The 17,476-nt window shown below is 38.6% G+C and overlaps 1 protein-coding gene across 26 annotated transcripts in view; it reads right to left on the minus strand.

The window, feature by feature from the left end:
* The window catches only part of CD44 (CD44 molecule (Indian blood group)), an 88,143-nt gene that overhangs the window by 21,114 nt on the left and 49,553 nt on the right, over positions 1 to 17,476 (minus strand). For 3 of the 26 annotated variants that reach the window (XM_060103131.1, XM_060103136.1, XM_060103143.1), the window contains exons 6-11: positions 10,353 to 10,499; positions 8,974 to 9,129; positions 6,690 to 6,803; positions 6,100 to 6,216; positions 3,169 to 3,297; positions 1,543 to 1,674 (exon numbers count right to left, since the gene is read on the minus strand). The exons of 5 other annotated variants lie outside the window; for them this stretch is intronic. In XM_060103131.1, coding sequence (XP_059959114.1) covers positions 1,543 to 1,674; positions 3,169 to 3,297; positions 6,100 to 6,216; positions 6,690 to 6,803; positions 8,974 to 9,129; positions 10,353 to 10,499 — 795 coding nt within the window. Of the gene's footprint in view, positions 1 to 1,542; positions 1,675 to 3,168; positions 3,298 to 6,099; positions 6,217 to 6,689; positions 6,804 to 8,973; positions 9,130 to 10,352; positions 10,500 to 12,663; positions 12,784 to 17,476 lie in introns of all 26 variants that reach the window. 18 more of the 26 variants (XM_060103147.1, XM_060103150.1, XM_060103152.1 and 15 more) reach the window with 16 other exon arrangements.

Consider the following 17,476-nt stretch of genomic DNA (forward strand, 5'->3'; position numbering starts at 1 on the left):
TTCCTTCCTAGAAAAACTTTCTCCAACTACCTTTCTCTGACTAACCAGGGTTTTTTCCATTTTTCAAAAAACCAGATCCAATCTACATTTCTCTGACATTCTCCAAGGGGTCCTCTGAATTTATTTTGTGTTTATTGCTAGCAATATTCATTTGACATCTATTACTTATTGTATTGTACTGTTAGATCTATTTTGAAGCTAACTGTTTTCTTTTCCTAACTAACTTTTAAGTTCCTTAAGAGCATGGACCATGAATTAAGTGTACATTGTTTGTCTCCATAAAGCATTGAACATAAATTATTAATACAATTCTATTAGCAGATATTTAAGATGATTGTACTTTAAGGGATATATGATCACTAATATTTGGGTACAACATAGTTAGGGTGTTCTGCAGAAATGAAACCATAGAAACTGTTGTATTGATTTTGGAGATAACGTTGTTTAACTCAATACCAAGAGACATTATCATTTCATTCTGAGAACTCATTTCATTAGTTTTGGGTCACGTATACCCTTGGGAGTTTGGACCCAAATGATATATTTAATGCTACGACTGAAAATTCATATCCCCATATTGGTTCTTTTGGTTGATCTCCCTTTTTGGAATGTCACATTTCTGTGATCAAGACATCTTGTTAAATTAAAAATAAATAAATAAAACTTGCATAATTCTATTCATGGATATAGTAAGGATTTTTCCCAAAGATAAAACATGGCTTCTTCCACTTCGTAAACACTGAGAAAAGAGGGGCACCACCTGCTACCAACTCTTTCAGATTCTCTCAGGAACACTGTCATCTGGTTCTGATAAAGGAAAAATTCCTTTTAAATATAAAAATTTGTTAAATAAAATAACAATCTTCCATTCTTGCATAACTCCAGTTAGTATTTTCTTACTCTCTCTTGTTTAATTCTGTTTTTGAATTGCTTATAGGTAAATAAGAATGCTAATTAAGAAAACAAGGATTCCATCTTGTGTAAAAGTTGTCCATTCATTAAATTCACGAACATTTATTGATGGACAAGAGTGGTCTAAATCCTAAGTCACTGGGTATAGTATTTATTTCTAAGTGTGCAAGAGTAATTAATACCATTTTCTGAGCCTTTTAGTTACTTGTTTGGAATGAGTACTCATCAGTTTTTGATCTCTAAGATTTCTCTACCAAAGACAAGTTTTATCTTTGGGTCTATAATGGAGATAGTCACTGAATCCATCACTTCACTCTTTTTAAAACCCTGCACTTAGAAGTAAATGGAAAAGAAATCTTGAAACTGCTCCTCTTCAGAGGAAGTGACTTCCACTCCCATCATCTTAGGACTAATCCTTCTTTAACTTTCCCACCAAATTCTCCACTCTCATCTAGGACTTCAGATTCAGATGCCTGTGCATATCACTCTTACCACGAAAACTAATTTTTGAAGAAACTTAAAGTTCCTTAGGAAAGCAGACTGGTCTAAAGCCAAGGGCATATTTCTAGGAAAATAGCCATTTGAGGGCTTTCAAAAACATAATATATAAAAAAGCTCAGAGATTATTACCCATCCTTCTTTCTGTTTGATGACCTCGTCCCACTGGATGTGAGACTGGGTCGAAGAAATAAGTCCAGGAACGGTCCTCTTGGCTCTGCTGTGTCACTCTTTGATTTTGATGGCTGTCATGGGCTGAGGCTGCTGTAACAATGCAGTTCAAGCAGTTGTCAACATGTTAGGTGACATTTGGCCAGGGACACACTGATTTTTTAAAGACTTTATTTTCTATGCAAGACAATGAAACCGTCTTCCGGATATAGAGGGCCAGGAAGTTGCAGAATGTTTTAGTAGGTATAGGTTCATTCATGCTCATGTTTCCTAGCAATCAGCATGTGAACTCGAGGACACAAAAGCATTAACGACTTCTCCAGTGGGTCGATGAGAAGTTACAGACATCAAGTGAAGATGGAGGAGAAATAGTTCTTTACCCACACCATGTTGCCACCATCCCTTAAAGGAGGACGTGTAGAAGTCCAAACACATGATGTCATTCCTAGACCATGTCCCAGTGAAATGCACATTAGGCCAGTAGTGATTTAGAGAAGGAATCAGATAACATTGAGATAAACATGAAAGTAAATACCATTGAGATAAACATGAAAGTAAATGCCATTCATCTCAAAAGCATGAGTGGAATCTATTAAAAACATCACCTTCTAACAATGAGATTTATGGCACAGTGGCATATAAGAATGCAGCACATGCTTTGGCTTCACTCTGAGCCACTGAAGACGTATAGGTAGAAAAGATGACAATAGTAGCCCCTTAGCAACAACTACACCACATATCCTGTCACTGAATCCACTGCTCTGCCAGCTATGGATTCAGAAGCTGCCACACACCAGAAGAACATCATGCATTACATTCTATATTGCAAATAAAAACACAGGGATATTTCTCACTGATATTAAGTAACGATATAGAATTCAAATTCTTTTACGAGAATGCATCTTACATGCATTTCAATATTTCTGTCACACAGACAAAAGAATCATGCACAGGAGCAGGTAGAGCCAAGTTATCTGGCATCACTTAGAAATGTTGACAAGATTGGGTCTAATCTCCCCAGTCCCACAATTCAAATATAGAGAAGAGGTGTTTTTTTATAAATCTAAGAAGAAAACATTGTACATTCAAGGAGAAATCTCCAAACAAACATGACAAAGGGCCAAATGACACCAGACAGGTGTTTTTCTCAAAATGTCTGGCTCCCTTTCTTTGACTACTGAGGTTCTGACCAAAAGCTTTCTAACAAGCCCAGGATTTCATAGAACTGTGTCGTAAAGCCTGGATCCATATCATAGAGCAGATTCCTTTACAAAAGAAAAGGGAGTATTTTATAAGATCGGAGTCCCTGCATCCTCTTACTAGGGGATGCCCAAAATTAGATCTGAAAGTGACATATGCAAGGGCATATTCTCTGTGTCTCCTTATGTGCTTGTATCCATTTCTGTTCTGGTGATTTGTTACGAGCACTTAAGGGTTGGCTCTGTGTTGACTGAATGGTAAGTGATTAAGGAACTGTAACATCTTGTGACATTTCCTTCAAACTCTTCTTGTTCACTGTCTTCAATGCCCAGTACTTAACCCCAGAGGAAGTTTTCACCCAAGTCTGCCTGTGAAACCATCCATTACCAGTTGTCCCTGCTGTTGAATGAGAGTCTTCTTTTGGCATTTGGGGATATTCCCCAGGCCATCCATTCTCAAACCACTGCTCTTTCTGGGTAGCTGTTTCTTCTGTTGTACTAGTAGGGGGTGCTCGGGCTGTGAGAAGAATGTCAATTGTGAGCTGTTATTGTTCAATTAATTTCCTTACCAACACATATCTTTCTACCTGAAGAGCATATACATGTGGGAGAGAAGGTAGAAAAGGAAAGCAGGGAGGAGAGATACCACTGATACTCTGAAAGGAATATTAGACATCAAATGGCCTGATACTTTAGCTTTTCAGATGGGAAAACTGGGGCTCAAAGAAGCTTTGATTTGCTCAAAATCATATAGCCAGGTTGGTACAAAGTTAGAATCAGACCACGGTCTATGAATTCAAGTATTATTCTTATTTTACTAGAGTCTATGGCCTCATATATCCTGTCTGAGAGAACTGTTTGTTGAAAAAACTTAACCTGTCTTCAGTGATCTTGGAGGGAGGAGTATATTATATAACAGTCCATGACAAGATCAGCCTAGTAGGAAGCCTTCTCAAAAGGTGGTCACATGACTCATAATTGCACACACTGGAAATACACCAGCAGTGCATTTGCCCAGCATGAAAGATGCTGGGAATGATTGAGATGTTACCCCACTGACATGTTACAAAGTTATGTCTATGGAGCATCTAAAATTGCCAAAATGACTTTTTAAGAAAATTAATTCAGTGGAGAAAAACTTTTCTAGCCAGTGTTTGGCATTATATAAATAGTAGAAGTGTGTGACAGGCTTAAAATTTCCAAGGCTCAGTGTTGTAATTGTCCAGTTTTAAAAAGGGCATAATGAATGAAATGAAATTGTATCGGGGTGCCTTTGGTAAAAATCATAAAGCCACTGACATTTTCATCTGTAGTGACTAATACTAAAGTTTTAGTTCATCAAGTAAATGAGAGTGTTATAATACTGTATATCAACTATACCTCAATTAAAAAAAAGGAAAAGAAAATGAGAGTGTATAAACTTGCCAAGCTGAAGTATATTTTGCAACTTGTAAAACTGGTTTATTTCATTATTTTAGAAATTAATATGTATGATTTGATCATTGCAAAGACATTTAAAAAATAAAACTTACTGTCCTTGTTTCACCCTTGCATTGGCCAAAACATTCCTGGGGTTAACTTGTTATCCAGAGGGAGGGGAAAAAAACCCCAAAATCTTAAGTTTTCCCTCCCCCTGACTAAATCACTACCTCATGACAAATAATAAAGTTAGAGAAAACACTGTGTGTAATTACAAAAAAAGAAAAATTAACCCAAAACATAGACTGCATACTTAAAGTTTAAAAAAAAGAAAGGAAAAAAAATGCGCACACACATGCTCACACATGCGCACGCACACACTATTCTATACTACTTCTACCTCTCCCTTTATAAAACACAATGATCCTTTAAATATCCAGTAACCCCTTGTTATCTTCAATATATGGGTTAGCAGAGTAATGGATTTCCATTGCAAATGACTCTCTTCTGGAAGTTGTAAATGTTCTTTTGACAACGCCCAGAATCACCAACCAGAATCACTTAAGTTTTGCAAGTCCTGATAAAAGAATTGCTGCAGCAGCTGCTGCTTTCCCTCTGTTAGGTTCTGTTATGTCCTGTTTTTCAACTGCCCTCCAGTAATCATGGCCCTCCCCCCCACCTTTTGACAATAGGATCATTAATTCCAAGCCTTTTAGTTTTCCACTTCTTAAGTACGAACCGTCTTAAATAATTTCTAAAATACACTGCTAGGATCCAAAGGGACTGGTACAGAATCCCATTCTGAAGACACTTCTGTTTCTTATGTCCTTCCTCTATCAGAAGACTCTTTTGTTAACTCAGCCTATAATCCACATGCGTATATTGAATCTGTTGGGGTCAATAATGAGATATAGGCCTGTTGGGTGTATTCAGTACAATGCCCAGGAGGTAGTAACCTATTCAGTCCTAGCTGATGTCTGAAACTTTTTTATTGTTGTCTGAAGACCTCCTCAAACCATGGATTCCCAAACTTCTTTGGCTTCTAAGTGATTGTTTCTTACATTTTTGCTTTAGGAGTATTCAAGGCTATGAGAATCATGGTTGAACCATAATTTCTAAAGTGCTACAAGCTGTTATCCTAAATTAAAGCTTCTTTTATTCCAAACATCATAGGCATCACTCTGAGAGATAGATAAAAAAAGAAGAGTATACACTTCTTACTTCTTTTTTTTGTCCTATCCTCATAGGCCAGGAGTGAGACCTGAAATTGTTTTAGGAAACCTGAGATGTTTGCACATAAGTAAAAATAACAGCGTCAAAGCCTTCCCCAAGTTACCCTGGGCTTAAAAACAAAAAAAAGAACAGTCAAGGAATTCATATATAGACCATCTGAGCAACTGACTTTCTTCCAAAGAGTACAAGGGATGCCTTTCTACAATGCAGTGAGGAACAGAATGTGAAAAAGAAACTGAATTCATCAAAGATCTTTATAGAAAACAAGAATTCCAAAGATCCTTGCACTTGTCATGCTTTCTTTCCAGATCCCACTACTAAGCATCAAAAGAACACACTCTTCTTCAAACATTTCCATAAACACACACAAATTACCCAAATGGAACCTCTGGGAAACTTTAACACAAAAACTGTATCTCAGATATTTTTAAACATTTTAACTTTTTAAACATTTTGGCCTTTTGGGCCACCTGACAAGTTAGTATTTTATTCCAATTTCTAAGAAATTGTGTGCAGATTTGGCAGCTTTTCATGCTCTGGGGATAAAAGAAATTACTGTGTGGAAATAGAAGATGTAGCCAATGTCTGCAAAAAAAGTCTTCCCCATTCTCTGGAGTAACTTCACTAACTCAACTAAACCAGAACTGATGCCTGCCATCCTTCTTACTTGTGCTTGTAGGATGCTGGGTCTCCTCTTCATCATGGTATCCATGGTGACTGAGAGAAGAGTGTGTTTCCTGGGTCCATTTTCCTCCATAAGCACTGGTGCTACTTCTGTCCACATCTGTCGTGATGACGGTTATGTACACTGTGACTTTTATCAACCAACTTTTGATTGTTCTGTTTTTTCATTAAAGTACGTGCCATCTAATGGTTCGATGCCTAACTAGTACCTCTGAGCCTCTCCTCTTAATACTTTTGAGTGAACTCACTAATATCTCCCAAGAGAAAACCAACGGGCATGGAAATTACTTAATGATTACCTGTTATTGTACTACAACCACTTTATCAAGAGCAGCACCACAAACCATTTTAACGTATTCATTTTTATAATGAAGCAACATAAAATATCTTGTGCCCAGATGATATAATTGACAAATGACTCCTAAGCTGAACTGAGTATCCTCGTGAAAGTTCACTAAGAATTTGTGATGAGATCTTAACTGAATTTCCCACTGTGTCCCGATGACTGACCTTTGCAGCGTCAAAGACTTTGAGGGAAAAAAAGTCTTTAATTAAGTATGTGTAACCCATTACCAGTCATCCTTGTGGTTGTCTGAAGTGATACTTCTGGATTCGAATGGCCTGGGCTCAGTTGCATCCAATCCTGGTTCTGTTGTGGGTGGTTAAAAACCCGTGGTGTGGTTGAAACTGTGATAATGATGATTGAAGTAATAAGGAGAATGTTATTTCTTGAGCCTTCACCACTTGTTTTGCATATCTCTCCCTTCTTCAGTCTATAGAGTAATTCATCTATACCAGGCTGTATAGATGGTTGAGTGGAAATGAAGGGAAAGCAGAGAGTGCCTTCAGCTTGATTCAGCCATACTGTTAAGCATCTCAGTGTCCTTTGCATTCTGTCAGAGAACACATAGGGGTCAGAACATGAGATCTTCTGGAGAAAGCAGCCAAAGAAGCTGCAGCAGGAGGAAGAACAGCTTTGAAAACACCAGCCCTACACCAAGGAGAACCAAAGATGTCAGCACTTTGCCTGTCCATGCAGTCTGTAATGACCCTCTGCAATTGAAAGCCCAAGGAATCTGTAACACTGCCAAGTGTGCTACATGTAGATCCTCAGGCTGAAGAGTAGATAACTGAAAAGTTATACCATGATGACCAGTTTACATTATTAGTAGCTTTAGTGGGGAAGGAAACACCCTGAGCAGCCAGAGCTTTCCTATAGATGATTCTAACAAAGAATATCTACCTAGAACAGCCATGTGATTTAGCTATACATTTCTGAATATTTATATTTATCAAACACCTATGGTATTCTCATCAAACACAAAGCATTTCATGAGCAAGCCATTCATAGCCAATGAAAGAAAACCAAGACGCATACATTCAGTAGAAAACACCATAGGTAACCAACCACCATCACAGCAGCTCCCCAAAGATAAAAAGGGGCATACATCCACCAGTGCCCTGATACTGTCACCCAAAATGATAGGGCTGGAAGAGGAGATGCACCTGACAGAAGAACCATGACAAAATCAGAATCAATGTCTTTTGTGAAAGGTTATTTGCAAATACATCCTAATTCTTTCAAACTTTATTTTGATACCCAAATAATACAAAAGTCTTTTCAGAACTATAATACTATGAGCTCTATTTCACAAGTTAATAAAATCAGGTTTAGAATCATTAACTACATTCTCAGTAAGCATGAAAAACTGGCAGTTATCATAACCCTACAGCAGAGAGAGGGCATCCTGCTGAATTACATGCACAGGTGCCAAGAAGAAAAGTGAGCTGAAGTCGGAAAATATGCCACAGAGATGAAAAAATATCAAGGGAAGTTTTCTCCTGGAGCTTGATGATATGATTTATTTTCAGGTTGATCTGTTTGGCTTGCCACTCAAGAGGGTTTAGTTTCTCAAGTGTCAAGACCACATCTTTCCTGATGCCCGACTTAGAAGATATGGCCACATCCTGAACCCAGCAGACAGTATAATAGTAAAGCTCCAGTGTCTTGGGGTATTTGGTTTTCTTTTTGAAGTAACTAAAGAGAGTTTCTTTGTTAGGTCTCTAAGCTCTGCAGGGGTGTCCAACTAAGGAATACACTACTTGAAAGTTTAGATATAAAGCATATAGTTCATCTCGAGTATTTGTTGTATCAATGTCATATACTCAGATGACTCAGGCCTAAGCTATGCTTTTGGACCCCTCCCTCCTGGGGTGCTGTCTTTTTGGGGATGAAACCCTCAGGTTCTAATTGGATGGACAGGACTTCTGTGACCTGAGAGAGTTCATGTAGCACCACAAAGGCACACCTTCTCTAAAAAAAAGGCAGAGCTGTGATAGAGTCAGGTTCAGGATTCTCATCTCAGTTCAGCAATATCTCAGATCATGACAGGTATGTATAGGAAACTCAGTCATTTGGCAGAATATTAGACCAACCTTTGAATTTTTTTAAAGGACCTTTCAGCTCAATTTCCATCTCTGTTCTCAAAAAGTTTTATAATTGTCACGAATTTGGATACTATTATGCAATGGTTTCACTATTTGTTTTTAATAATTGGCACTGTTTTGTTATATAGCTCAGCTTTAACACATAAATAAACAAAACAGGAAGTACCTGAGGTATTAGAAATTTTATTAAAGATATTTTTTCCATTTCTCCTCCAAATATATTTTGGCTTCCATTAAAAAAAAATCAGTTTTTTCCTTCATAATCTCATCAAGGTATAATTAACCTGTGATCATAGGCTTATGCTCATTTTTCATATTAACTATTTCCTAAGATCGATAAGCTTGGGCATCACTCAGATTAATCGATAAACCTGGCATAGATGGTTCTACAGGAATTGATTATTCTTACTGGTGCTGGAGATAAAATCTTCATCATCATCAATGCCTGATCCAGAATAACTGGGGTGTCTGTCACTTTCATCTTCATTTTCTTCAGTTGGCTCCCAGCCTGCTGAGATGATATTTGAATCCGTACCTGTCGTGGTGACTTGCATTAGTGGCTGAGCTGGATGCCAAGCAACCCATTTGACAAAGGAAGAAAATCAGGCACAGAATGTATAATAGAACTCCCAAGATCATAAGAAGAAAGTGAGAGATTTGACTTCTATACGCCAAATTCCTATATTCTGGTCTCTGAAGCTAATGTATAGATCTAAAAACAACTGGCTATGATCTTTACAACTGAACACTCTTTTTAAAGAAGTTAAAAGAATAAATATGGACATAACCCCACCAAACAAGTAAAAGAAAAAAAAGGCCAATAAACACAGCCCCATGCTTTCAGATGCATTTATTATTAACTTATTAACCATATGCCATGAAAGCTAGGGTGTCAAGAATAGAATGAAAAGGTTTCACACGTGCCTATTTGTTTTATCAAGCCACCTTCAGTAAAACCTTGGAATCTAAACACGTCAGTCATTTCTAAAAATCCCTTAGTTGTATTCACTATTTGCTATTCACCCAGCTATTAGGTGTGATCTTCTCTAGCATTCGATTACTGTAGCTCTGAACGCAAATGAAAGCTATACTGCAGTTCCCATCAATACTTTAGCATGTAGCCAGAAAAAAAAAACCAAAATTAGTCAATTAACAGAGAAATTTTGCAGGGCATTTATTAGTCAACCAAAAGGGTTGACTAGAGTGGATTGTAGCCAATATTTGCAAAAATTCTCACTTTTTCCCTTTTGGATGCAATCCTAAGAAAGGAGATGGAAAGTCCCCACCTCTTCGCAGTGGTTACTGTAGATGTCTCTTTACTAGAAAGAGGTTTCCTATATTTTGAATGAGATTCATGCTATCTTTCAGAATGACCGTTTATCTTTGCATCCTATGAGTATCTATCCCCAAAACAGTTCCATTGATGGAGATTTTTGTTAGCTCTACCTATGCTATTTTATTTTCTCATGAAAAGTCAAGAACTTTTTATCACTTCAGTCATTTAACAACATCTTTCAGAGTCAAGGTTTTGTTCTGTCATTGAGAAAGACCTAGCCCCCCTTCTCCAGCCCCCAGATTAGCCTCCTCCTGGGCTACATTAATTCTATAGAATATAAAGAAGAAATCTGCTTATTAGTACTAGAAAGTCAAACATATAGATCCCAGAGTCATGAAAAACATTTGTGAAACCAGCATGAACTTTAGACTTTGACAATATCCCCGAGGCCAATGAAAATTACTGAAGACTGCCAAGAAAACATATGAAATGAGATAATAATAACTCGTTACCAGCCATTATTGTTGTGGTGTGAAGATGCATCTTGGATGTTGATGGCTGAAACCACCAAGGAAACCAATCCTGCCAAGAAAACCAATCCTGGGCTTCTTGCCTCTTGGTTGCTGTTTTGGAAGTTGTACCACTAGGGCTCATCAAAGCTGTTGTAACCATAATTGAATTGATTGTTGAAAGGTTAATTATCAGTGCTTAAGAAATAGCATTGTATGTGCTTTCACTCTTTTACCACTCAAGAGTCATCTATACATGATACAGATGGCAGAAAGAAAGAGAAAAAGCACAGAAGTTCCATTTCTTTCCAAGGTCCAAACCAGGGTTCATAGAATGTCAGAGATGGAAGGACCTTAAACAGCATCTGGTTCATGCTCCTCATCTTGAAGATGAAAAAGCTGTGCTGGACAGACCTTGACTTGTCTGAAGTTAGGATGATTAAACAAGAGAGAAGTCTCGAGGGGAGCATGAGAGCTGTCTTTGAATTTTGAAAGGCTATAACATAAACAAGGGATTAAGTTTTTGTTTGTGTTCCTAAAAGGTCAAACTAGGACCTGTGGTGAGAATTTCAGGGAGATTAATATTCTTCCAGATGTTAGATTTAAAAAGGTAATAATCTGAACTCTCCAACAATGACAGTATTATACAGAAAGTATTATAACCCCCACCATCAGAAAGAGCACTTAGCAGGAAAACTGTGTCAGAGATTAAATGATTAGAAATGTTGATGGAACGAGACCATTTAATATCCTCTCCACATCTGAGTCTTTGATTCTAAAGGATGATGAGTCCTAGCCCATCATCTTCTACACATTCTATCTTGGTCAACCAATATCATCCTCCAAGAATTTAGGGTATGACATTTCTGCCAGCAGTCCCACACACATAGCCCCAGCAATATCTTATACGTGGAAGAAGGACGCATGAGGTGGAAGCCTGAAAGAGATGCCATTCCACTTTCGTTGGCATCCCAATTCCCTAGCAGCCTTGCCCATGGTCACTTTTATATCAGCACTAGATTTTGCAAAGCAGGACAGAACATTTTGAGACCCAGTTTTTGAAAATAGGATAATCAATCAGGAAAGACAGACGAAGATGAAGTGACCCAATGATCTCACTAACAAGACCAGAAGCAAGAGTCTTGATTTGAAAACTTCCAAAGACTGCCATTTCTGCAGCCATGATGTGCATCAGAAGAACAGTAGAGAATAGCAGACAAAAAACTGAAAAAAGTTCAAGCAGAAAGGCTGAAACCATCATTAAATTGCCAAGTACAAAGTAAAGTGAATTAGATTTCTTCTTTCCAGTTATCAAGAAAGCCCAGAAGTGTCCCAAGATGAAGTACTTCAAGACCTTTTCCTTCACAGTGTTTGTACTATGAAGATGAACATTTTCAACATTTTAAAAATACCATTTTTTAAATTCTGCAGTCAGTCTCCCTCCTCTCTCTCTCTCTCTCTCTCTCTCTCTCTCTCTCTCTCTCTCTCTCTCTCTCCAGCATTATCTTAATCAGTATGATATGCAATCATAGCATAACATCAGTACTATTTTCCTCACAGGAGTATTTGTCAAAATAAAAAATACAGTTTATTCAATGTATTATAAGCTAAGCAAATGTAAAAGACCATTTTTATAACTCTTTTTCTGCATAAACAATGCTTAATTATTTTGAAATATGGCCATATCCTCCATCAACAAAAGTTAATAAGTGAAGATATGCTTATAATATCCCATTGTTATAGACTTTGAATCTTTTTTCCACAAAAGCTCTCAAACTCTCACAAACACTTTATAGTGATTTAGAATTAACAGTCAAACATCCAGGGAGCTTTTTAGAGGCCTAGATTTTGATATAAAGCAACAGGTCACTTCCCACACTTTATAGTTGAGGTATCAGATGTCCAAACAGTTGTTCAGGGCCTATACTTTCCATCTGTAAATCAGTATTCTCTTCTATTATTATTACTGGCTGGATAATTAGATCAGTGGAAAGTAGGAGTATGCATTTTCTAATAGACTTCTTTTAAGAGGACATGTTCTGAATTAATCTCTTAATTGAAGCTCTGAAGGAAAAATAATTCTGATTCTATGTGCATGTTGCCAAAGGAAAACAAGTAGGACATTGGGCAGAATCCAGTCATGTCCCCAGATCCATGGGCCTCTCTGTTAAATGAAATGGTACCAGATCCTGTTCTAAGGATGTGGTGACAGCACATCAGTAGGAAACTTCAGCATGATAATGGTGTCCTTTCCCTTAACATTGAAAGGCTTGGCATTTAGGACAACAGATAAGCAAAAGACATAACAGTTTACCTGCCATTGCTGTTGTGGTCTGATCCTGAGTCTTAGGCTGTGAATTACCAAATGAGGGCCATATCCAATTATTTTGCTCCTGAGCTGCTGCATGGCTGTTTGAGTGCACAGTTGAAGTAACTGGATCAATTATGAAAATATCATTTTGTGGGGTCTTTCTAGAAAACCTTTACTCTCAGTCCTGTCTATATTAAATGTATGTATATATTGTAGAGTGAAGATTAGAGAAGAGTGAGGCCTGATTTTATCTTTCCGGTCTCCTAAAGTCTCTTAGAATCTTAGGACAACATCAGAAATGCAAATTCTGTATGAATAACCACAGAGTGCTACCCATTCTTCAAACTGAGACCCCTGAATATAGGCTCAGAACAAAACCAAGTAGCAACGGAATAACCCGTGATGGAAAAGAGATTTTATAGCTACCTGATTGGGTGACCCAGCCATGAACTGGATCATTCATTTATTTTCGGAATATCTTTAGAGGTGCTTGCTTGTATCTTTTGGATCTGTCTATCATTTTATCCAGGAAGCTTGTGATGACAACTAGCATTTCAAAGTTCCGCCCACACTCATTAATCTCAAGTCAAGCTTTATACTTGAGCAGAAACTTTGCAAAGGGTGTATATTCAAAGTGTTGAAATCAGATAAAGCTTTGTCAAATATCCATCTAACACTTTCTGTCACTTTTAATTCTAATTCAGAATGTGTTTCCAGAAAAGAAACACAACTGCCCAAGTTACAGAAATTCTGGACTCTATTCAAATTAGAGAAAGGATAATCGATGCTATTTTGCAATTTGAAATCTCCCACTTGACTCTCAAGCTAGACTTGAGTCAAGAATGTTTCTCTGTAGAAGAAGAACGGCAAAGATCATCAGGATAAACATCTAAACCAGTTGAGATTTTTAAAAACCATTTTGAGTCATATGCGCCCTTGAAAATCTGATATAAGTCATAGCTTCTCTCCTAGAAAAACAGATCCTACACATACGTATTCTCAAAGTTTTTTTTTTTTGCTGTACGCGGGCCTCTCACTGCTGTGGCCTCTCCCGTTGCGGAGCACAGGCTCCGGACGCACAGGCTCCGCGGCCATGGCTCGCGGGCCCAGCCGCTCCGCGGCATGTGGGATCCTCCGGGACCGGGGCACGAACCCGTGTCCCCTGCATCGGCAGGCGGACTCTCAACCACTGCGCCACCAGGGAAGCCCCTCTCAAAGTTTTGCATATTTTTTTTGGTGGCTCTTAAATAGCTTATGGCCTATCATTGAACCTACTGGATGTCCATGAACTCCAGGTTAAAAGCTTTGACTCTATACACACCCAATGTCAACTACCTACACAATGTGCTCTATGCTAAAAAGTACGCATTTGCACAGAATAGACTAGAGAGATTGGAACCAATTTCACCACTGATGCCCCCAGATAAACCTGGGCATCCCCTTGGAAAATCTGCAGACACCACTTTCTTACCCCAGTAACTTTATTAAAGATGCAGAACTCTGGCCACCCTCACCCTATAGTACATCAGATAGAGACCAACAGGAAGCAAACATACAAAAGCAAGACAGAAATAGGCATTATTTCTGTCTTCCTAAAAAGAGGTGTATGAGGGCTTCCCTGGTGGTGCAGTGGTTGAGAATCTGCCTGCCAATGCAGGGGACACGGGTTCGAGCCCTGGTCTGGGAAGATCCCACATGCCGCAGAGCGACTGGGCCCGTGAGCCACAATTACTGAGCCTGCGCGTCTGGAGCCTGTGCTCCGCAACAAGAGAGGTGCGATAGTGAAAGGTCCGTGCACCGCGATGAACAGTGGCCCCCACTTGCCACAACTGGAGAAAGCCCTCGCACAGAAACGAAGACCCAACACAGCCATAAATAAATAAATAAAAATAAAAATAAAAAAGAAAGAAAAAGAGGTGTATGAGATTTGGGGAAAATGAAAAAAGCAGAGTTTTCAATTTTCCCCACCCAAGTAGATCATGCCAGACCAAAAAATAATAATAATGATAAAAAATTTTAAAATATATACATATATATACACACACACATATATATTTTTCTTTTACACCCAGAAGACAAGGAAATAGAGCGTTCCAAGGCAGGAGTCTGCTTCCTGAATTAGTTTAAGTTTTTGGATTCCAAAGAATTCCTGATCACCAATAGTAAAAAGGCTTATGACATGCCTCCAGGAAAGCACTTCCAAAAACAACATTTATAATAGAAAGCCTGCTGGAAGTCAAAACCTACCCAGATGGTCGTTCTCACTGGCTCTCCCTATTGCCACCCACTAAGGACCCTTAAGGATGGAATCAGCCACACAAGCCAAAGATACTCTTCTCTGTGCTCAGCCAGCCCTCCTCTTGACCTTTGTCCTCCTGTACGCATTAGAGGGGATTTGCAATCACTCCCTCCTGGTAAGTCCCAACTCTGAGTCCAACACTCATGAGGTTTTGGGATTCTCCTCACTGGGCTTAGAAACTATGGTCTATTCATGAACCAGCACTAACTTGTTTGAGTACACTATACGCTATGTTCAAGTTTCTACCTGATTCTTTTCTTTGACACCTTTCTTCCCATGAGCTGATTTATTTGGCACTGCTGTATTGGGTTCTAAAGCACTTCCATGACTCTCAGGTTGGCTCTGGACTCACTCTGCTGGACATACAAGTCTCTCTCTTCCTAAACTACTGAAACTTAACTAAGTGCTCTGGAAAGAAGAAAGCACAATTCTTTTCTCAACCCAAATCCTGAACTATTCGTAGTTAAGTAAACATACTTAACTAAATCATTTCCTTGATTTCTGAACAGTATATAGGCTCCATGAAGGTAGGTCCAACTCTGAGTCCCTAGTAACTAGAGCAATGTCTTGCACAGAGAAGACCTCAAATACCAGTTGAATGAATGACTAGGTTACTAATCCTTACTTCTCCTCAATATTACTTTCTAATGGTGTTTACCAATAGGTCCCAGGCATTAGAAGAGCTTGGTACGTAGTAGGTCTTCAAAATATGTTTGCTGACTAAGGCAGGAGAGGCACGGTCCTTTAAAAGATGTGCTATGAATGTTTATAAAATGTCCTCATTGTCTTTTTTAAAGGACATGTGTAATACTATTTCTCTACAGTCTGTCAGCAGCTTGAATGTTAATTTCATCTGGTTCCCACAAGATATATTTTGTCACTATTTTCTTCTTTGGTGGGAAATGGTACTTTAGGATAGACCCGATCTGCTTCCTGCTGAGACCACTAGTTGTTGTGTTTGCCAACATCTGACAAAATTGCATGTCCTGATGATAAACCCCTTCAGTGTGGCTACTTTACGAAGGCAGGGAACTCAAGCAGCAAGTAACTAGCAGCCCACCTGCCTGGTTTGCAGAAGCTTCTCTCAAGAAGGGTTGTCCGTGGAATTACAGACAATACAGTGACACAATCTTCGGAGAGCCAATAATCTGGGAAATCATGGGAAGTTTGAAAATATGTGGTTTTTGAAATGTTTCAAAGAATCTGAGGAGAATGATCAGAACCCAACCCTATTTGTATCACCCTTCTCAGCAAGATGCTAACAGAAATTTAAGACACTGTTGAGAAAGTAACCTTACATTAAAACCTAAGTGTTCATCGACAGATGAATAGATAAAGAAGATGTGGCACATATATACAATGGAATATTACCCAGCCATAAAAAGAAACAAAATTGAGTTATTTGTAGAGAGGTGGATGGACCTAGAGACTGTCATACAGAGTGAAGTAAGTCAGAAAGAGAAAAACAAATACCGTATGCTAACACATATATATAGAATCTAAAAAAAAAAAAAAAAAAAAAAAAATTGGTTCTGAAGAACCTAGGGGCAGGACCGGAATAAAGATGCAGACATAGAGAGTGGACTTGAGGACACGGAGAGGGGGAAGGGTAAGCTGGGACGAAGTGAGAGAGTGGCATTGACATATATGCACTACCAAATGTAAAACAGATAGCTAGTGGGAAGCAGCCACATAGCACAGGGAGGTCAGCTCAGTGCTTTGTGACCACCTAGAGGGGTGGGATAGGGAGGGTGGGAGGGAGACGCAAGAGGGAGGGGATATGGGAATATATATATATGTATAGCTGATTCACTTTGTTATAAAGCAGAAACTAACACACCATTGTAAAGCAATTATACTCCAATAAAGATGTAAAAAAAAAAATCCTAGTGCTCTGGTGATTTCCCTGGCTTCTGGGTGATGAGGAATAGAAAAGGGCCCTGTCTGAAGCATTTGCAAACCAGTAAATTTCTGCCACACTCTTTGAAGACCCGAGTTCCACCCCTCAAGAGCCATAGCCAGGAAAAGAGAAAATCCACACCATACTAGGAAAGCTGCTGAAGAGGCAGATGCCCTATTTGAGTGTGAATAATCCTCCACAGAAGGAACGCAGCCCATCTGGAAACCTGTTTTAAAACAAACCATAGGGGAAAAGCAAAGAAGGAAGCAGAGAAGGAGACAAGGGGAAAATGTAAACACTTTCCAATGAAAGTGAAGCACTGGTGCCAAAAACCCAAAGGAATCTAATGCAGTGTTTACATATTTGCACTCTAGCTGTCCCAAAGTAATGTTACCCACATAACCAAGCAAGAATTAAGAACCTTCCCCTACCAGCTGGGATAGCAAACTTTTAAGCAGATTACTTTGATCAGATAACTCCTTCAGCTATGCTTCCTTAGACCAAAACCAAAGGAATTGCTTAGCAAATCATGGGTGGTGAATATGACTAATTATGACTCAATTAATAATACGAATATAAATCAGGTTAAAACCTAAAAATATAAAATTAAACTGAGA

Source organism: Mesoplodon densirostris, chromosome 7, assembly GCF_025265405.1.
Source record: "Mesoplodon densirostris isolate mMesDen1 chromosome 7, mMesDen1 primary haplotype, whole genome shotgun sequence".
Lineage (NCBI taxonomy): Eukaryota > Metazoa > Chordata > Mammalia > Artiodactyla > Ziphiidae > Mesoplodon > Mesoplodon densirostris.